Here is a 21721-nt window from a genome sequence, read left to right on the forward strand (position 1 = left end):
GTCTCTTGTATGCGATGTTGCTAACTTCACGAACATAGGAAAGCCAACCGAACCGCTTTCATTCAAGTGTCTCTTCAGGGTGTCTAGCAAATTGCCTAATTCAATTTTCCTGACTTTTCCATGTTTTCCATGACCATTTTAAACGAAATTCCCTGACCTATACAACAGGCGCCATTCTGTGGAAATGGTCTATGAAGCATATAAAAAGCATATACAAAACACATTCTATCATAAGGAAACACACATTAACTTCAGTTTGAGGTTTGCTTGCCTTCTGTTACGGCTTCAGAGAGTTTATGTTGTGGATAGAAGCTTCAAGTTGCGCTTCAGCGAGCACCTTTTGCTTTTTTTTTTTTTATTGTCCTGGCTCGACATGCAACGTGAACCGCATGGTGCGTTTTTGCACGCGATTCGGGCGCGTCGGCGTTGCGCGTGCAATAATTTTTTGACGCCCGCGTCGATGATTCGCGCGCGCGGCAGCTTCTGCCTCGCTCAGAAAATGACGCGCGTCACGCGAAGAAGTGGGAGGAGCCTGCCGACTTGCGCCAATGGAGAGCCGCACGCCTCATGGCGACAGTTTTGAAGCTCTCGAGACAGCCGGATGGCCCCGCAAGAGATGTTTAGGCTTACCACCCCGGCAGGTATTGCATGGGCGCTAACACTAGCGGCGCGGATGATGTTTTATAGTACTGTTTTCGCCCACATTATAAGCTCCTTTACTTCACAAGCAACTTCGTGCGTGCCTTGTGTGGCATTTTAGAGAGCGCTTAGAAGCGGTTGCTCGAGCTCCCGTCACCAGTTCGCGGTCGAAGCCACCGCCATGTTTCCGCTGCTGGCAGGCGCAACGTGCAGGAGGTTCCGTGGCAGCGTCAGAGCGTCTGTGACGTGCGCGGCGCATTTTCGCGAGCAGAAAACGCCCCACGCGGTTCACGCTAAACCACGTCATGTTCCTTTTTGATCAGGTAATTCTGGCTTCTGATGTCATAAGAATGAAGTTCTTTCAAGATTAGCTCTCCAAAAAAGCGCTGACTTTTGAAATTCGCTGGAAACAAAAAGCGCGTTGTGCGTGCGATTTGGGCACCACCTACATCGCCCCTCTGCACAAGTGCAACCAGCAACCCAACGTTTTTAGATTAGGTTGCAGCAACCTAAGCCAGCTGCGAGCTGTGTGAACCGCACGGCGAGTTTCTGCACGCGACTCGTGCGCGGTATTTTCACGATCGCGTCAACGATTTCGTGCATGGCTCCTTTCCTGCACAAGCAAGTGCGTTTGTGCCTTGAGTAGCATTTTAAAGAGCGATTAGAAGCGGTCGCTGGAGCCACCGCACTACTCCGCGGCCGGTGCAGCCGCCATGTTGCCGGCGCCTGCCGCTCGGCACGCACCGCGCAGGTGGTTTTCGCGGCGGCATCAGCGCGCCTCAGGCGTGAGCGGCGCGTTTTTGCTTGCAGAAAAACCAGAAAACGTTTCATGCGGTTTACGCTTTCGTCGCGCGCGAACGTGTTGCGTTCGGTAACTTCTTGGGGGCCCCCAACACTGGTTTCCCCTATTCTGAAACTGTGGGCAGGCCCCGAAGTGGTTTTCCCTGACTGGTACTAATTGATTGAAAAATTCCCTGACAATTTCCTGACTTTTCCCAGTGGCGTAAAATTCCCTGACTTTTCCCGGTTTTCCCGGTCGCTAGACACCCTGCTCTTATAACCAAGTGTCTTCTTATAACGATCTCTTACTGTACTATTACCACAACGTCACTTTATGGCGAAATAAGAAGCGTCCCTTATTGGGGCCTTCGCCTTAATTAAACAGAGAGCGCACCCTTGGCCTGCAGCAGGCTGTTGGCCAGCTGCAGCTCCTTGCGGAGCCCCTCGAGGGCCCCCTCGCGCTCCTCCAGCTCCCTCTGGTGGGCGGCCCGTGCCTCCCGGAGGGCCTCCTGGGAGCGCTCGGCTGCCTCCTTGGTCTCCAGCAGCAGCGCCTGCATCTCCTCCAGGGTGGCCACCAGCTCGTCCACCCGTGCCCGCCGGCTCTCCGACAGGTCCTGTCAGTGGTGGGGCCGGACAGACCACGCACATTTCAGCGATGCGAAAGGGAGACGGTGTACGAACAATGGGACAAAGATCGCCTCCAAAACCATTCCAGCAAGGAGCACATTACGACAATCACCTACACGGATAAAAGAGTCCCAGGAGGCGAAACACCCAATGCGGCTGGGTGCGCAGCCACAAGCACGCACTCTGACCATGGGCACGCATTAGTTTTCATTGTGACATTATCTAGTCGCATGGGCGCACAACCAGATAATGTCGCAATGAAAACTAACACTGGACTATAAGGCTTCGCAGCTGCGACCATAGATCTTCGTACTAATAAACACTAGAGGGAAACCTGGCGCCACTGTCTAGGGGAGCCGTGCTTCAGCGAGCATTCCGTTGTGTACCGGGCAGGCCCGTTCCACTTGCCCTTGGCATGACTCATGAACAGGCTGAAAAGTTGCCTCTGGCTGCAAAAAGGCAACCATATTACTGTAGAAGCTTCATCAAATTTGTTTTGTTATTACAAAATTGAACCTGCAAAAAGATGAATTTGTCAGTGATTATTTAGAAGCTTCATGCACGGTGAACAAGAAAAAAATGTTTCCCTTTTTTGTTGATCTTGGCTTAGAGACAAAACAGAAGCCATACGGCTAGCTAAGCCAAGTTGGTGAAGAACGTCGCTAGCGGCAATGTCGCTGCCCAAAGCGGCCCACAACTGCAGCGACAGATTTCCCTCTAGTTATTAAACTCTATGGCTGTGACAGCAAAGCAGAAAGTAGCAGCACCGGATGGACGAAATGATAGCAGCCACAACTCATTTAGGGGCTGCGCAGTGAAATGACGACCACAAAGAGCACGCGGTTTCTTCTCCCAGCAACAGATGCCGCTAGTCTAACCTGCAACAAGTAATTGTGATGTTGACGTTGTCTAGTCACTCCAGGAAGCAAAGTTTTCCCTCCTGTCTTGTTTCTTACTCCATGATCGCCTCTGATGAAAAGCTGGACAGTGTTACCACCGGCACTCAAATCTAAAGTGAGGAACAACCACTCTTCCATACCTTGGTGTAAATTTAATGCCAGCAGTCAAACTGAGGTATAATGAAGCGGCTACAAGAACCATCCTTTTTGAGAACCTCCATACTAGTGGCATTGGTAACAGTTAACAAAAAAAAAATAAAAAACAAGGAAAAGAAAGCCCCTTGAGATTTTAGTGACTTTTGATTTCAGCTGGCAGGCCACCACAAGGAATACAAATAGCTGTGATGGTGGAACTCCATGAAATGTGTATGTACACAGAGGACGGACCTTTCGCCAGAGCCAAGCATGCATTATATCTCCCGATAAAAAGTTCTCTGGTAAGTGGTTGAACTAAAAAATCAACCGAAAACCCTACAGGATGTATCTGGTAACCAGTGACGTGAATGTTAATAATTCCTGCACAAAAATAGTACGCTATGAAGCACATGCCAAGGAAAGGGGTCCCAAAGTCAATAACTGCTGGGTAGCCCTTTGTACTCTTGCTTTTTTTTTTTTTTTTTTTTTTTTCGGTTTGACACTCAGGTTCAACACTGGTTCTAGACACGAACAAGGCCATGCAAAGTTCCGCTCAAAAACCGACACGTTGAGTTGCAGACATGCCAACGTGAGCCCATAAGTCAGCCATGCACACGGGCATGCAAGTTACAAATGCTTAAAAAGGTAAAAAGGTTATAAAACCCACAATAGGGCCAATTATACCCAAAAGGGACAGGCGAGTGGACAAGCATGTCCTTTCCACCCATCCCTTTAGACGAGTGAAAAGGGCCAGACCAGCTTTGCTTTTCATTTCGTTATATTCACCAGTAAAGCTGGTTCTACTAGCGGGACAGAAAGCCCTGTCCCAACAAGGCAAGGAGATTCACTAGATTGCCCTAAAGAGTTTTCACTCCAAAAAAACAGGACACGAAAAGTGTGGGGCACAGGGTGGCACCTTGTGCATGTCGGTGAGCTTGGCCTGTGCCTGCAGCTCATGGTGGAAGTGGGACTCCAGCGTGGCATGGGACTCCTGGGCGTCCCGGAGGCGCAGGGCAAGGGTCTCGGCCCGCTGCTCTTGTTCCCTCGCGGTCGACCGCCACGTCTCCAGCTGGGAGCTCAGCGAGCGGGCCTGCAGGGTAACGACATCACAGGTGGACTTGGGGAAGCACTTCACTGCTGTTGCGGGCTACCAATGACCTGTGTAAACTTCATGCCGGGCAATAGGCCGCAACATGTTGAAGAACCAGCGCCGAAGCTTACAAGATTCTACCTCACCATGCTGATTCTACCTCACCATTTTATCTAACCAGTTTATGCTGATTGCAAAGTTGGCGACAACTGAAATTTAAACGTGAGAACATGTTGCAAGAACATGTTGCAGACAAGCGTGCTTCAAGATAGTCATTGGGCCAACAACTCTGATAACCTAAGGCTCCAGATTTTCACTAAACAGCTAGTCAACTAACAGACTGCATGGTTCAGACTTACCCAATGAAGCCAGAAAGTAAAAAGCCAAGAAAGTAACTCCTGCCCCTTTAAAGACCACAATAGAAAGTGGGACCTCTTTAAAGCAGTTATTGGTCCTATCAGGTAATCTGTCACATGTGAACATCCTCTTCAAAAGAGCAACAGGACCATTGGGAAGCAAAACGTAAAGAATATGGACCTTGGCAACATCTTAAACTCGGCCCACGAACAATCCTTTCAGAGGCGTAAACGGCCACAGATTCTGAAAGCTACACTTAAATGCATCTTTGGCTAAAAAAATAAACGCACTAGTCTGGGCATGTTGGAACAGTGCAAAATCAGTAGTACTGACACCGACACAGACAAGGTGTACAAGAGAAAGTGCCGGCACGGAGCCACTATTGCACACAAAAAGAAGACATTTTGAAGCATGTGTGAGAAAGCAAGGAAGGAAATAGTGGGAGATAGGGGGAGTGGGGGCAGTAGTTGGGGAGAGGAAATGATAAGAGAATAGATGTGGAAAAAGGGGTAAACAAGAGAGGAGGAGAGCAAGGGGAGGAGGAGACCCACGTGCTCCTTCTGCTCGTCGAGCTGTGACTGGAGGTCGACGGCGAGCCCGGCCTTGTCGCGTCGCAGCTGGGCCGCCTCCTGCCGGTACGACACCGCCTCCTCCCGCAGCTCCGACACCTGCGACTGCACCAGCTCGCGCTCCTGCTGGAGCCGCTTCTCCGCGTGCTGCGCATCCGAGGGGGAGGAGGAGAGGACGATTCAATCACTTCACTCTGGGCAGGGTAGCAACCCAAAAGGAACGCTTGCTTTACCGAAGAAACGGTGACAAACATTATCACAAAAAAAAAAAAAAAATGAAGGAAGCCCACACTAGCGCATAAGACTTGAAGATAACAACGCTGTACGCAACCTTCACGACCATCACGATTGTTTAAGTCCACAATGAAGCCGATTTGCTGCTTCTGCGCTCCCGCAACACCGTTTACTCCATCACTGTTATAAATGTGAGCTCCCTTCATTTTTTTTGTAAGTGATAATCATTGGACATCACTTTCGACGGGCGTAAGCTACGACGTGTCTTTCTCATTCCGAGCAAGTGTTGGAACGATTACGGCAAGCACTAAAGTGTGTGTGTGTTCTTTTTTTTTTTTTCTTTGCCAACTTCGGTTAAGCTCCCTAAGTGGGTATGCTTGGCCAGACAAACGTGCACCGGAGACGCTAAGTGGTCGCCGCGAGGAACGCACATGAGCGCTCGGCATTTTCTTGTTTTTTTTTAACTGCCAATGGTCGCCACAATCTTGGCAAATCTCCCTTATAAATGGGTACGCATGGCTTGACAAACATGCGCAGAGGACGCTGGGCGGTCGTCGCGAGGCACACATACACGAGCGCTAGGCATTCTCTTGGCTTTATTAACTGTTGGGTGGTTGCCGTGAGACCCGCACTCACATGCGCGCGCTTTGCAATTTTTGGTATTTTTAACTGCCGACACGAAAAATTGCGATTTGCAGCTATGCTGTTAAAAAAAGGAGCACATCACCTGGGCGCTGATGAGCTGAAGCTGGAGCTCCTCAAGCTTCACGGCCTGCTCCCGCAGCTGCTGCTGGCTGTTGCTCAGGTCCACCTGCAGCGACTCCGTCCGCTCTGCACGTACACCAGAGACCGATTTAGTCACGTTCACGTCGCGTCCAGAGTCCCAACGTTACTCGCAACTCATCACGGGAGGCAACTACAGTCATCATGTATCCGACACCTGCCCACTGCTTCAAGCAGTCAGTCTGGCCACGGACAACTATGTAAGCGTTAACCAGGTTAAACAGTTCAAGAGGAAGCTTTTCTCAAGTGACAAGAGTGGTGAACCGGGATCGCTGGTGTTTTGTACTACCGTATTTACTCGCGTAATCCTCGCACTCGCGTAATCCTCGCACCCCTAATGTGAGCCACCAAAACTTTTTTTGGTTCCTCGCACCCCCAACTTTGCAGCGGCGAAAGTTGCCTGCTCGCGAAACGCGCATGGTGCACGCGCTCTCCAACGCGTGCCCTCCCCCGCCGCCTCTCCGTTCGGCGGTGAGCGCTGTGTATCCAAGGCCATCCAGGCGCCCTAACAACCTGCATGGCTACTCCCTAACAGGCGCCCTAACACACTACTCACACTGTACTTGAGCCGGTTTCGCGCATGTTTCGCGTGCGCGCAACTAGACGGTGTTCGCGCAGCCCGCTGTCGTGTCGCCGTCGTGGTCCCGTCGTTGAGCGGCAGCAGTCAGTGAGTCACTCGCGTCAGTGGTGGATAGCTCGCTGCCATTTTGAAAACTTTTTGATCTCTTTGTTTTGTGCTCGATGCCGCTTCGCCATGGGGAGGAACGCCAGCTACACTGCCGCTTTCAAATTGAAAGCGAAAGAGTGAGTGCGCAATCGCACACGGCAACCGTGCCGCAGGCAGGCACTTCGGCGTCACCGACTTCAGCGTGCGATACTGGAGTAGGGCACGCACATACGACGACGAGATAGGGCGCGCGCCAGAAAGCAATGGCGGCAATTTCATGATCGCTGATCGACGGGAGACTGTTTACGTTGTAAATAATAAAATAAAAAGAAATAGCTGCTGTTGGCAACACTGAGCTTTCATATACATAAAACGACCGCTACATTTAGCGGGATTGGCATAAGGCAAATTGGCAACACTGTGCACCGGATTTTTTTCCCCCGCATAATTCTCGCACTTTTAACTTTGCATTGACTTTCCCGAAAAAAAAGTGCGAGGATTATGCGAGTAAATACGGTAAGTCATGCTTCAAGTGGCGAGCTCAACAAGCGAAACTTCATAAGTGATGCAATGGAATTGGAGGACGGAGACAGGTATAAGGCGCACATGAACTGTTTCTTCACAACCTGCAAAAACTGTGTGCTCCACAACTTGCAGTTCTCGGCACCAATACACTGCATTCTAAAACAATGCAAAGAATGGAATAACCTGAAAGTTTGGTCTAACTGGTACTACATGGAAAGAAAAACCTGCACACAAAAAAGAAGACTAAGATTGATACACAGTGAGAGACGCGAGTTACATGGACAACAGATGTGACACGGACAAGCGACGTGACACAAACAAGCGCTGGTCCACGTCACGTCTCCTCAACCATCGTCCTCTCTTTTCACACGATAAGCTTATCGTTAAAAAAGACGGTGCCCCAACAGTGATGGCAGAAAATAGCGGGAGTTCATGCTAGTACCGCTGAGTGCTGCCAGGTCCTGGGTGCGCTTCTCCAAGGCCTGAAGCAGCTCCTTCTTCTCCTTGGTGACCTGCTCAAGGTTCCTCTTGGTCGCCTCCTGGGATTAGGGAGCCGACAGCAAGATTAGCCTCAACGTCAAGCACTTCCTAGCCAACTTAACCATACACATCACAACTAAACTGCTGCCAAACAGAGCTTTACAGGCTGGGAACAAATGTAACCAAGAACGGTGACGAACACACGTTATCGCATCCAAAAAGACTCGGCTGTGCCTCTGCCTGTAATTCCACAGAAGCCAAAACACCGCACCGTTTTCACACACACAACGGCCACATGAGATCTTATGTTCTTCCCCCAGAGTTCACAAGGCACTGCATAAAGGACACTGTCGAAACTAAACCCCACTGCCAGGAGCACAAGATGGTACCAATAACCAGAAATTCCCACCCCACTCTTTCCCTTTTGCACAGTGCCACTGATCACTTGGCATGATATGCCTTAATGTAAAGAGCTCTTTTAAAAAGAACCATGAACCAACTCACCCGACAGCATGTTTTGTAATGCTTTAAAACAGTACCACGCCGTCTTCAAAATTTTTGTTAGCATGCATTCCAAATCATCTGCCGACATATAGCTGCTGCTGCTGCTGATGACGATGGTGATTATGATGATGACTGTTTTAATGGCATGAGGCCAACTTGCCGACATGTAGCATTCATTAAGACAAAAATAGGTAACTATTGATGACCAACTGTGTCGAGACCTTTACTAAACACTTTAAAAGTCCCATCCACAATCTTGACAGATGAATGCTGAAACGCCCACAAAAGCTCATAGTTTTTGATTTCACGTTTGAAACCACTCAACACACAAGGAGGGGGGGACTAGCCTGAAATGCTGAGCAATTCGAAAGCCACGGCAAGAGCAAATGCCTCACCAGTTCAGTCTTGGCAGCTGTGGCAGCTGCCTTGGCGGATTCCAGCTCCACGCGACAAGTGCCGAGCTCAGACCCTGTAAAGCGAACACGTAAAGACCGTCAACGTGAATCATACTTGTGTCTACGCGTATATGAATAGAAATAAATGAAGGAAAAGGCTCCTCAACTCATATTACGGCCCAATTCTCAAGAAAAAGGAAAAAGTGAAAGTGAAGCAGCACCCTATCGGCATTTAGTGCTCACACGAAACCGCTATACTTTGTTGCGAATATTCAAAAACTAAAATTTCAGACCTCAGTTGGACTACTGGTTCGCACAATCAAAAAATTAGGAACTACAATTCATGCAAACTTTTTCCTTTTCAAGACATTTGTTACTTTGTCATATGCAAGAACACCACAGCACAGCATAAAACCCGTGCCACACGTACACAAAAAATGACATTAAGTCCTTAATGCCTTAAGACATGCGTTACTTCATCTCATGCAAGAACACCACAGTAAAGTATAATACCCGTGCCACACGTACACAAAAATGATGTTAAGTGCTCAATGCCTCAAGTTTTAAGCCGCTGCTACATGCAAAAATGTTTAAGGAGTTTCACACAACTCATTCGCCTTCACGAACACCTTAAATCTGCCCACTCTCAAACGCGACGGGCACCAAATGAAGCAACGAAACTATCAGCACCAGAGCTTCGACGCGGAAACGTAGCTGAACGTAAAAATCGGGCGAATTTTTGTGCCCTCTTTATGGCGAAGTTCTGAAGACAAAGTTCACTAAAACAGCGGCGACAGCAGAACGTCATGCTACTCGTCGTTTTGAATTTTTCAGACTTGGCTACTCCTGGCAGGCGACGGCAGCTGCTGAAGCCATTTTTAGGAATGCATTCTACCATTTTTTTAGAAAACACTATTTTGCATGACGTTTTCTTTCCCGAAAACATTTTAACTCTTCTAAGATGTCTTTCACTACGTTAAAAACTTCTAAAATACGAGTGCATTTCTCTTTTTTGCGCTTTATCACCATCATGCCGTGCACATTTAATGCCTTTGCATTTCGGCGTGTATAACAGACCACCCAAATAATGACATTTGGTTTTTTTAAGGCTTAAGCAGTCAATATTTTTCGTGCACGAGTGGCACGGGTATCACAGAGGCAATGGAGCATACATCTTCATACATAAACCATACCAATATGTACACGATAGAACCATGTTACGTAATGCAGCGTGGCACGTCAGATCTTCATAAAACACCGTCCACAGGGTTCAGCATGAGTGTTGGTAATACCGGTTTACATACCGAGTTGGGTTGCCTGCTGCTTCGCACGTTCACATGCCTCTTCCAGGGCGCTGGTCTGCGCCCGGTGATCCGACAGCGCCGCTTCCAGCTGGAACGAGCTGCGCTCTGCGTGGACCGAAAATGAACAACAGACAGAGCGCTCCTACATGCCAGAGCAGACTCCAACCAAGAAAGAATCGCCGCAATTGCAAGTTCGGTGACAAGTGCAAATCACAATACCCAAGCAGCACATCTATTAACCCCAGCAAGATGGCATGATTAGACATGTCTGCAGTCAATAATCACAGCAAAAGAAATTTTTCGGAGTAATACCCCTGTCACACGGGCACTTTCAATCGCGATTGAGTCGATCCGGATCGAGCTCGATCCGGATCGAGCTCGATTTGGATCGGGCCGCTGCTACACGGCAGTTTCAATCGCGATCGAGCTCGATCCCGCTCGAACTCAATCCCGGTTTCTCAAGCGCGATCGAGGCTTCCAAACGATCGAACGAAAGCGGCGATACTCTTGTCCCCGCTCAGCAATGGCACAGAAGGTGAAAACTTCAACTAATACCCCAAATTGTGTGAAATAACTTGACCGAAATAAGCGTTCAGTAACATTTACATAGGTACGTATACCTACGTCCGCGCGAAGTTACCAGACGCCGGCCGCAAGTACATTGTGACGCCATCTAGCGCACACGAGCGCAACCGGTGCAACTTCTCGATTGCAATTGAAACGGGCCGTGTAGCAGCGGCAGTGTGTCTACCGCGCTCGAAAACTCGATAGCGATTCCCTTCAATCGCGATTGAAAGTGCCCGTGTGACAGGGGTATAAGATGCAACATAATACGTGACACAAGTAAGCCAATAGAAGTCGTATTCAAAATGCTTATCTGCCCCTGCACATAGCATCAGTAATCAGCCAACAGGTTCCAGCTGAGTATCATGTCAGTTAATAAAATGTCATATCTTCTAAGCTTCGAAAATCGAATGAACGATGCCACTTTTCTTATTTTGCTCGACAACGCTGTTTTCAGTCCAGTCATTCCGGTTAGTTGAGATTTGACTCGGTTGCGCTACAAGGAAGCTTCAGGAACTTCTGCTAGAGCAGCAACAGAGAAAAATCCTTAGCCTGGCTCAGTAAGCAAAGACAGCAGTTCCAGTACTTGTCAGTGAGCAAAAATCCTCAATTCAATTAGAACTGATTGAGATGGTAGTGAAGTAACTTTAGGGGGAAAATATCACACATACAAAACTACCTCAAAGTTCCTAAAGAATGTCCACCCAAATTTAAAATTCAGAGATATCAAGTGAAAAATGACGGGATGGGCGATCTTTCGGGTCAGGTGCGAAAAAGTAAAAAAATGGGCTGCACTGCCAACCAAAACTGCGGAGATATCCAGACAAAATATGAGATGGCCGAATTTTTCGAATGGGTACGTCAGAGTTGTGGGATGGTATGTTGACGTCACGGGCAAATGAGGAGTGACAAATTGGCCAATCCCCTTGAATAGGCATGCAAGAATTTGAACGTCAGAGTTATGGGATGCTATGCTCACGTCGCAGGCGAATGGGAAGTGACAAACTGGCCGATCCCCTTGAATGGGCATGTGAGAATTTCAAGCGGGCATGTTGACATCACAGCCAAATGGGAATTGGTGAATCGGCCACACGTTTCTTACAGGCGCTGTCACCACTGGCCAATCTATCTAAACGTTGTTAGGCCAGTATTCTGCTTTTGTAAGGTAAAACATTTGTTGAGCTAAACTACATGCCCAGAAACACCAAACTTACTACATGTCAAGCTGCGGGTACTGTTTGAAAAAGCTCGAAGCACACAGTTACCACTAATGCCGGGTTGACAAACCATTGCATACCCCTGTTTGCAAACGATATGGAATTTTTATGAAAGGTTTCCAGCTACACGCAGCCAATGAGACCTTTGATGATAGGTTCTGGCCTCGGGGATATAAAAGGCCACTTTGTTTTTGCCAAATGACGCACGAGTGATTCTCAAGCATTACAAATGCAGAACCACAGCAAGTGAACATTCAGAGGGGAACACTAATGGGAGAGTCTTTCTTGCTCTCAACTGCCTTTATTCCAACCACCACATGAGGCGTTTTTCTTTTTTCAAAATGAGCCCAATCTACCTTCACAAGAATTTGAGAAACAAGCGCAAGTTTGTTACCGGACCTAAGTGCAGTGCCGTCAAAACTATTACATATTTTACATGTCTGCCAGGGGAAGTTTATGGCCACAAGTAATTAAACATTATGTCACGAACTTGACCAGTATAAGGGTGATAAGTTTGGATTTGGCTCATATAGAATTGAAACGCTCAAGTAGTTGCTGCATTCTAATAAAAACTTTATTTGATTGACTTTCAAGCATTCTGCGATTGAGTTTTGGTGGAAAAGGCATTAAAAATATGCAACAGGGCCTCAAGAGCACTACGACTATACATGGAGAGCAGGTGAGTCCTCTTGGCACCATTAGCTGCCCTTTTCGAATTCTTCCCTAGGAAAATTAGGCACGCCTCAAGGCACTAACAAAGTAATCAAGCTCTTCATCGCTTTGCCATGAATTTCCAAAACACTTCATGGGAGTAAGAAAAATAAATGTAAGCAGACTTATTTCGTAGGAACGCGGGAGACGAAATGAAATCATTGTTTCACATCTGTTTCATTTCTATGCCGAGCTCCTAACTCGTCTGAATTCATAATAAACCACAACTCCGAAGTGCAAAAAAAAATAAAAAATCCTAGAACACCCACAAAACAGTCTGAACGCTGAAGCCAAAAGCGAACTCCCATTGGGTAAATGCATTTGGCTCATTTTGATCAGTGAAACAGCAGGATCTGGTTCATTTTCGATACGACTACGATCTTTACACATACACACACATTTTCAGGGCGTTATCTCAACTATTTTCTAGCCACCCTTTTTTTTTAGGAAAATGTTGCAGAGTTTTTCTTGTCACTGCAGCTTTATCTGACTCAGTTTTGGTTTCTGGGGCAGGCTCATTTCGAACAAAAAAAAAAAAAACGCCTTATATATTCTAAGTTGCCTGGCTATTTTGTTTAGGGATGTATTAACGCATATTCTTACACACCAGTGTTACTTTTTTGCCGGAAAGAAATAAATAGAAGACAGGATTTGAAAAGTGAGCATCGATTTCTCTTTTGAATGAAAACAGCTCCACTTTTCATGCAAGGTATCGCAGCTAAGAAATGTCCAGGACTCTTAGACGTGTTTCCCCCCACTTCAAGCCTTAAAAGTGAGACTGGAAGCGTCAAAAACACGCTGCAACTATTTCGTAGCCTGCGCTCAGCACTGCAGCACAATCAAGCCACCGGTCAAACAGTGTAGGTGAAATTATACAATCAAAATAAATTTATAAACTGAAATTCCAAGGCGATTCCTGTAAACAGAAGCTCCAAATCCATTCCAATGAGACGTAAAATGGCTAAAACCATTTGGAAGATGTTTCTGCACAAGCCCTGGCCACTGCACTTTGTGTAATCAGAATTTGAAGAGAGCTTAAAAAAACACACATATCTGTGAGTCTTTTACAGCTGTCAATCATTAGGTTGTAACATCCCCGAATGGGAATGGACTGTTCTAAACTCATTTAAACGTGAACGATTAGCTGCACTTCACATTATTGCCAGTCGTGGGTGCGTCATGTTAAGATATTTAGCCAACAGCATTTGACCACAGTGGCTACGATGAACGCAAAATAAGAATGGCATAACATTCATAACACCCTCCTCCACAAGCAAATGAAACTGTTATGCGATCGTTCCCACTAGAATGATATAACACACAAAGCATGCGACCTTCTACCCACTTCATCAGAATTTGGGAAACCTTGCATTTTGACGCAACGATAACGGACAAACTTCCGCACCGGAAACTACTACAACTTCAAACTTCCCGCGTTCTGGAGTTACGTTTTGCAGCATTTGGAAGGCGGTTACAAGATCACGGGTAACTTGGGTACACTTGAAAACTTTAAAGCGCCATAAAACGTAGCACCGACGGACAGTTGGGAGCATCGCCTCAAAACAAACCAGGATATGCTTCGTGACATTAGCCCCACCACGTTTTCTCCGGTATGCGATAGCTAACGACGCAAACAGCGCTCGGCTGAAAAAATAACTAGTTCAACACGTTCAAATCACGCAACGCGATATAACTCCGTTCGCGAAGAACCCACACTACCGGCGCTTGCGGGCTCTGAACTGTCAACGACACTGCAACGAACTTTCGCTTCTCGCAAAAATAACGCTCTATTAACTTGGCGAAATGAAGGGAGCAGGGTTCAAAACATCACTGGCACGCACTCGCGGCGTGTTTAAACGAAGTTTCGCCAAAAATACAGCAAGTATATCCGTTCTTGCTGTCTTTTGTTTGTTTTCCTGGCTGCGCCGGCGACTCACCGCAGCGGGCCTTGAGCTGCGCATTTTCTTCCCGTAGCTCCTCCGTCGTCTTCGCAGTGAGGTTGACGAAGTTTTCTAGCTTCGCCTTGCACGGCTCCGCCAAGGCCTGCAGTTCCTCCCCGTCTAATATATCGGCCAACATCACGCCGGCACGCACTACAGCGAAGAAACACGCGCCATAGGAGCCATGCACGAGTGTCCCGAGCGGCGGCGCCGAGCCACTCCGGTTGTCGTCGACACCGCGAGGTGGCGCGACTGCGCCCTTTCGCAGCTGGTCTGGCCTGTGGTCTGGCGAAACTAGAGGGGACACTGGCGCTGCAATCGTTCAACCCCCATGGAGCTGATTGTGTGACGTAGACTCGTGATTTTCGAACTTGGCTTAACTTGAGGCTTGACGATTGTTATATGTACTAGGCTTCGTACTTTTCCGCTCCGTCAGTTTCGGTTTCGGCGTCGAAAGCGTCGGTGGGTCATTCCGGGGCAGAATTGCTGTTGGCGTTTGATTCCAGCGGCTGCAGTGCGCAAATACTGCACGGCTGGAATGAATGGATACGGGAAGCACTCCGCGCCGGGTAGTGCGTTCCATCCTAGCCACGTTCATGACTACGCTTGCGATTATAACGTTACGAGCACGGTAGCGCCGAAGACAAATAAAAATCTTTTATCAGCAGTAAGTATGTGTGCACAGCCGGTGATTTTTTTTTTAATGTTGCGGGAGCGTCCACCAGCGGGTGGGTCGGCACCTTATCGTGGGAGAAAGCGGCGAAACAAGTGAGGGTAGGCCGCTTGCATAGGACGATTCCGCCAGTGCAACCGTCGTCTGCTAGGCTGTTCCCGCAAGCACAACACAGCCGACACAGTCCCTTTCCGTTGCTAATCAGCTGCGTGTATTCACCGGTGTAACCAAGGCTCACGCGCAATCGCTGTGACCGCCCGCAACCATGGACGCATATGGGGTGTTTGAAGCTGAAGGTAAAAACAATGTAATTAAATGAATACTCTGTATATGCAGTGCAGTATCAGACAGGGGAAGGAAACGTACCTCTGCAACGGTAGAATGGCTTTCTATTGCAACAGAACGTGGCCAAATGATTGCCTGGGGCCTACCAGTACTTTTGGGCCATAAACTATGGCTTACATAGCTATGTACAGTCGGTAAATCGCTTGTCTATAACAGCGATTTCAACTTCAACCAGCTACATCCGAAAACTGCCGAAACATACTCGTTCCAAACATGTCGGAGGCAAAAGTTAAGGGCTAAGACTTCAGAATTCCGCAGTAGTTTTATTGAAATCCCCCACCGGCGGGGCAGGATAGGGCTGAGTACGAAAGCTGTGTTATAGACAAGCCTTTTACCGGCTGTACTGGTGAAGCCATATGAGGCGATCACCGGCATGCATGCTTGCTATTCAATGAAGTCGCTGTGATTCTACATTGGTCACAGTGTTCCCCATCCAGTGGCAGGTGTTGCTGTAGCAACTGTTTGCGTTAGTGGAACCCTGGCTCAGCGCCTGGAGACAGGCATATTGAGCACAGAGAAAAAGTTGGCGACTGCACTAAGCGAGTACTGTGTGAATTTATTGTGCCAACAGCAAAGTGCAGAATTCCGTTTCACTCATTTATAAAAAAGCCCTCACCACAGTCATACTCTGTAACACTAATAAAAAAAGCACAGCATTGCTTAATACATCGAAAGCAAGAGTGCAAGCTTACCTTGATGAAGTTGTTTTGAACTTTTGAAGGCTGGTAAACAGCAAACATGCAAATTATGCAGCGAAAATGAGTGAAGGCATAAGCATGTCGCATCAATGTATTTATTGTCCCATCCAAGAGCCACTGTGAACATATTGGTACCAGGATTTAGTTTGTAGCTACCTACCAGCATTGCCATTTTCGCAACCAGCATACTGATGTACGCAGGCTGCTTTATGCAGGAATCAACAAAATGGTTACTGTAAGTGGTGAACAAATGCGACGTTAGGTTACGGTAAAAAGATTGCATGAAAGGAACCCTAGAAAAGCTTAGCTAGAAAAAAAACAAACCCTAGAGCAGAAGTGTTTCGATCAGCATCTGCCAGCACAGTAGAAGCAGGGTAGCAATATCTATCAACGAACAAAATAGGCTTCTCAAAACAGTGCACACTGGGCACAACAACATGCAGCCACAGTGAACAGCAGTGGGTGGATACAATCTGCAACTTGATAACAGCCAGAAGTAGGTGAGGCAGCCTTCTACCCCACTGATCAGAACCTTTTGAGCCATACTGACAGTGCAAGATGGGAAAGGGCAGCTTAACATTTTTCAATCCATTGTTTGGGCAGAAATCAATGGTGCATAAACAAAACACTGCAGCCACAACGTATAATGTAAGTTTTAACTGACATTCACGTGGTGAAAGCTGATCCCCTACGTCACACCTTCATGAATATGTTGCTGGAGGAGGTGGTGGCATCACAAAAAAGTTTGTGAAAGGTGCACAATAGAGGTTTACATGGGCAGTGAGGACGTGCCAGCTCTCTCACAGTCATTGGCACCACACACAGTCCTCCTCAGCAGGGTCCCTCAAGTGAATACCACTTTGGAACACAGTGGGCTAAAATACCACACAGAATACTTCCACTTCATTCTTTCAGTTCAATAAGCACGTACACAAGTCTTCAAATGGCTGCTCATGGTAGTTAAATGAAGTTGGTTTCATGCTGTGCCAAGGCTATCGCAAATGAAGCCACTGCTATAGTCACATTTATGCATACAATGGATGGTTTTGAACAACCAATTTTCTTGCACCCGAGAAAAATAGTTTGAATCTTGAGTGCCTAACAAGCAAGATTCAAAGAACATCTTCCATGCACTACAAGGCACTTTCCTCACCACTTGTTTTTCTCTTTATTGTGCAGCTGAATGTACAGGATTGTTTTTACTATTTACATATCGTAGGCTGCAATCAACCTCTCCCCAAGCCCTTTTGCTTTTTCAACAGTGGCCCTTGCTAGAATTTTTGTGTTTTTGGCAGCTTGGCGGCATGCCTGCCTTGTCTTGCGCTGCTGATGATCCATCCAATGACCCTGACTTGGAAACTGGTTGCATGCCTGGTGCAGCTTCATGTGTTGCCTGCTGGTCAGCTCCTTGCACTGCTGACACAGCTGGGACCTGTATCGAAATGGATGGCATCATTGAAGGTTTTGCAAGGCTTTTGTACAGATATTTAGAGCACAAGTATGTACTCTTAAAATCCAGCACACCAGCATGCTTATTTACAAAAAGGGTTCCAGCAACATAACATATTCAATGACTCTGGCTTTCTCATAAAAACACACAGTTACGATCAGCTGCGCGCTGCCGTGTTGACACTGAAGTCATTACTTAAACCAAAGAGAAGGCACATACAATAAACTCACAGGACGCCAACAATGTTTTCAGAGGTCGTGCTTTAACAAGACATGACTTTAGCAGTTGGATTATTCAAGACTGAACAACCACACAAAATGAGTAAATGTTTTGAACTTATTGTGGAACAGCTACGGAACAACGAATGCATGAAGGCAGCTTGTGTATTATGGAAATGGTACCCCAGAGGCACTATTTAGTTGCTATTTAGGCAAGCACCGTCTGATCAGCAACATTTACGCTGTTTGACACCTTCGCACGTAATTTCAAACTGTTCCTGCTCTTCGGCACGCTTGTATAGAGGCACTGGAAAAAATAGAGAGCCTTCAATTTCACACGCGTACCTGGTTATATCTGGGCGTGAGACCTCGGTTAGACAGGTGATGATTGGTACTTGTGGGCGTGTAATGTACACACACGGTGCTTAGATATATCAGTGCGCGTTATTGGTCATCTAATAGAAACATTCTACACGGGAATTTTCACAAAATTAGGAACTCCCGTAAAATGCAGCCCACTGCTCCAGAACGCCCTGCATGCCTGCCGCTCTTAGCAAGACGAGGCCGTCTTCTGGAAGGTTAACACGAATGAAGTACGAGAATTTTTTCGCTGTGTGGCCTGATAAGATACCCTGTTTCCTACGTTTGTCGCTCTCAACATATAAAATTAACATTTGCTCACAGAAACAGCTCTACAGTGCGTCAAGACATCAAGAATACACGAATAGTACAACAAAGAAAGAACCCGATTAACCATCCGGTCAATAAAACATCGTCTGCGTGTTAGCGACGAACAGAGGTGATATGGTCGAGTTCCGTGGTCGAGTTGGCCGTTATGGCTTGTTTAAGGCACCAAAGCAAACGATCAGATGTTACTCAGCGTCCTTTCACGATTTTGTCAGCATGCCGACCGCACGTCGGGTAAGGCGACAACAATTACACTTATGAGTGGAAATGAACAACAACCGTGTATACTTACTTGGGGTTATATGACGCGTCGCTCCGCTACTCGTAGTCTTCCAGAACGAAATTTAACGCTGTGCAGCGGCCCTTCAGCAGACACATGCCACCGATGCCACCGCTGACCATGACCGCCGACTCGCAAGCAAAAAAAAAAAACGAAAAAAAAAATACGCTTCGCCGCCGAATCACCGGCTCCGCTAAACTCAGCCGCGTATGCCGTTCACAAATCACTTTCCCTCTTATAAAAGAGTACTTCTAAACCTTAATTAAAACTTAACGTATAGTACAAGTTGTTTATGCGACTAATAATTTATACTGTAATAAACATTAGTTGTAGCTTTTCAATTTAAAAAAGATATTTCGAGTCAAGTCAAGATATTGGCATAGTCAAGCCAAGTTCGAAAATCACACGTCTATCTGCCATGGCCGCTCTCATGGGGGTTGAAGCAGACGATCAACGGCTCGCATAGACACTAGCGCCAGTGTCCCCTCTGGCGCAGTGAGACGACGCGTCTGGCCTTGCACTATCATGTTCTCGCGTTCTCTTTCGGCTTTCAAAGGCATTCAGAAGCTTCAGAAGCATCCAACCGATTTTTTATTTACTTTGCTTCGGAGAGCAGAAATATCACAGGAAGTTTGAAACCCCTTACCACATGGCCTGCATTCTGCCCGAGATGAAGTGAAAACAAAATAGTAAGGCTGCGTCTGCTGCAACCCGGGGCTTCCGAGCCGATTCCCCCCGAACTGGCTGCTGCGCCCCACGGAAGTGACGTACGTCAACAAAAAAATTGCGTAACTGCATTGCACTGCAATTATTTCAATAGTATTGCATATATTTTTGGCAGCGACACATTAATATTTTAATATCAAGATTTATTTTTAGCCTGAGTTTATTGTCTTTTAATATGACGTCACCTAGTCACCGTGACGTCACGAACACGCTTTGTAGATGTTTGCATTATATTTTTCTCTGCGAAGCTCGAGTTTGTTACTGTTTTTGACACTCGCGTAGAAGAAGTTGTGTTAACAAAGCACTTTTTATAGATTTACAACGGGTTTTACGGATGACCTACGTACGAGCGGCATGGAGAAGAGGCCGAATTCGATCGAAGAGCGAATTTTGGCGTTTTGGCCCCGTACTGGCATCCGTACGGGTAGAGTTCACGTCTGTTCCGAGTTTGTTCCGTTGGCCTGTTTCATATATATTCCGTCTTCGCGCGGTGCCGAGGCAAGCAAGAATGTACAAGCGTTGGCGTTGTGTGGAGTCGCTCACGAGTGGTGCGGTGCTGCGCTGTGTTTTCGTTTCATGTGAGGTGTTCAGCTCCAAGCCTGTGTCTTCGCAAAGTCCGATGACTATTCGTGGCAGCAACGCGAAGTGCTGGTCAGCGCTTGCGCAGAGCGCAATGATTTCATATCAAATATGTACAGGTATCAGAATTGTTGCCCCAAAATGTGCAGCAAGGTACGAAGCACCGTGTTGCCTTCAAAACGTGACCGATGTGTGTGGTGCGTCGTAGTTTTCCAGAGGTTTATTGTTTGTGTGAAGCTGCTGGCGCCGCAGTCATCGATGCTATACCATCACAGTCATCGTTATACACGGTGTTGTGTCGGTATCACAACGCGAGGCAAATATTTTGATACTGCTCCGTACTCGACTTGCAAGTGTCCAGATTCGTGTCGCAGCAGGAGTGTATACGTGAATAATCTAGAGCCCCATCAGTTAGCAATGGTGCGTCGCAGTGACAGCTAGTTCTCGTTCGTGCGCATCAACTTGCCGTGATCCCTGTCGTTACAAGCGTGGAGTTACTATGGCATTTTCCGTGTGTGTTGTGTTCGTGTGCTCCAAAATTTACGATGTCGCCAAACGTATGTGATCTTTCCCATTTATGACAGGCTAGGTGATGCGTCAGTGGTTTCAGCAATAACAGGTGCTATGTGCTGTGTTGAACTGTTTTATCTACATTCTAAGCATACCATCTAGATGACTCTGCGTAGTTGCTGTTTCTATTTGCTCTAACCTCATTTGCCTTGTTCATCTTTTTTGCATGGTATTTTTTATTTATGTGTGCATGCAGCATATTTGCACTAAATCAGCCTTACGCACTTACCTGTACATGCCATAACCCTCTTTGCAATCACGTGTGCATGTGCCCTGCAGTGTTTCGTCAACTACTGTGCATTCTAGCAAAGATTGTTTACATGTCGTTCTGAACCATTGCTAATAGCCTGAATTTCCTTTAGTAGTATTACTAACATACCTCTTTCTTTCTCACCTGCTGGCTTCGTGTTGCTTTTAAAAGGAATTGATGATTTAACGCTGCGTCCAAAGATATGTTGGACAAACTTGCAAAAAACGTAATACACGGGATATACCTGCTAACTTTCTCAATGGCACAAAGCACGTACACTGATCACACAGGCTAAAAGTATGTCTGACGTGCTCCACACTCTTCGTCTGCTCCTCAATGCAGTCATGCTTGATTTTTACCCAACCGGCAAAACCACTTCTGCTCACTAACGAGCCAGGGTCACCGTCACGCCCACTTCACAACATATGGTGAAAGCAGTCTGTTCTGATTTTTACCCAACAAACCAAAACACTTCCACTCACTGACTAGCCGTGAAGAGTCACTGTTAATAATTAATCGTTACTAATCATTTCAGAAATACAGATGTAACGCTAGGGATGGTGAAGGCTGTGGTGGAAGTCCGGGGTGGGCAACTTTGACGGCGCTTTTGGGTTTCAATGCACTTGGACTAAGAACGGCTCTCACGGGGTAGAAGCCCTAGCATCCTTCTGCTCGCAAATCCATAAAATATTTCTCTGTCTATTTGTTTAGTGCAATACATAGTTGACTCCATTGAAAAGCACCATCAGAGAAACATGAGAAAGCGTTGCTTTTGCCTCTGTGGAATGAACCAAGGCGGACCCGCTAGGTATCTGCATCTAAGCA

The 21721-nt window shown here is 47.0% G+C and overlaps 1 protein-coding gene and 1 long non-coding RNA gene across 2 annotated transcripts in view; both read right to left on the reverse strand.

Moving 5' to 3' along the window:
- The window catches only part of LOC144137939 (uncharacterized), a 126826-nt gene extending 112159 nt beyond the window's left edge, over nucleotides 1-14667 (reverse strand). Inside the window, exons 1-8 of the mRNA XM_077669971.1 lie at nucleotides 14418-14667; nucleotides 9989-10093; nucleotides 8685-8758; nucleotides 7748-7844; nucleotides 6058-6161; nucleotides 5079-5243; nucleotides 3997-4170; nucleotides 1814-2033 (exon numbers count right to left, since the gene is read on the reverse strand). Coding sequence (XP_077526097.1) covers nucleotides 1814-2033; nucleotides 3997-4170; nucleotides 5079-5243; nucleotides 6058-6161; nucleotides 7748-7844; nucleotides 8685-8758; nucleotides 9989-10093; nucleotides 14418-14559 — 1081 coding nt within the window. The 5' untranslated portion in view covers nucleotides 14560-14667. The remainder of the gene's footprint in view (nucleotides 1-1813; nucleotides 2034-3996; nucleotides 4171-5078; nucleotides 5244-6057; nucleotides 6162-7747; nucleotides 7845-8684; nucleotides 8759-9988; nucleotides 10094-14417) is intronic.
- A 1546-nt stretch (nucleotides 14668-16213) lies between these two features.
- LOC144137940 (uncharacterized) lies at nucleotides 16214-18914 on the reverse strand. The gene is made up of 2 exons (XR_013315765.1): nucleotides 18784-18914; nucleotides 16214-17568 (listed from the first exon to the last, which is right to left on the reverse strand). It is a non-coding gene; the product is annotated as an uncharacterized LOC144137940 (long non-coding RNA).
- Between the last annotated feature and the right edge of the window lie 2807 nt (nucleotides 18915-21721).

The sequence above is a fragment of the Haemaphysalis longicornis genome, unplaced genomic scaffold (genome assembly GCF_048455015.1).
Source record: "Haemaphysalis longicornis isolate Haplotype H1 unplaced genomic scaffold, Haemaphysalis longicornis Haplotype H1 scaffold_5, whole genome shotgun sequence".
NCBI classification, from domain to species: domain Eukaryota; kingdom Metazoa; phylum Arthropoda; class Arachnida; order Ixodida; family Ixodidae; genus Haemaphysalis; species Haemaphysalis longicornis.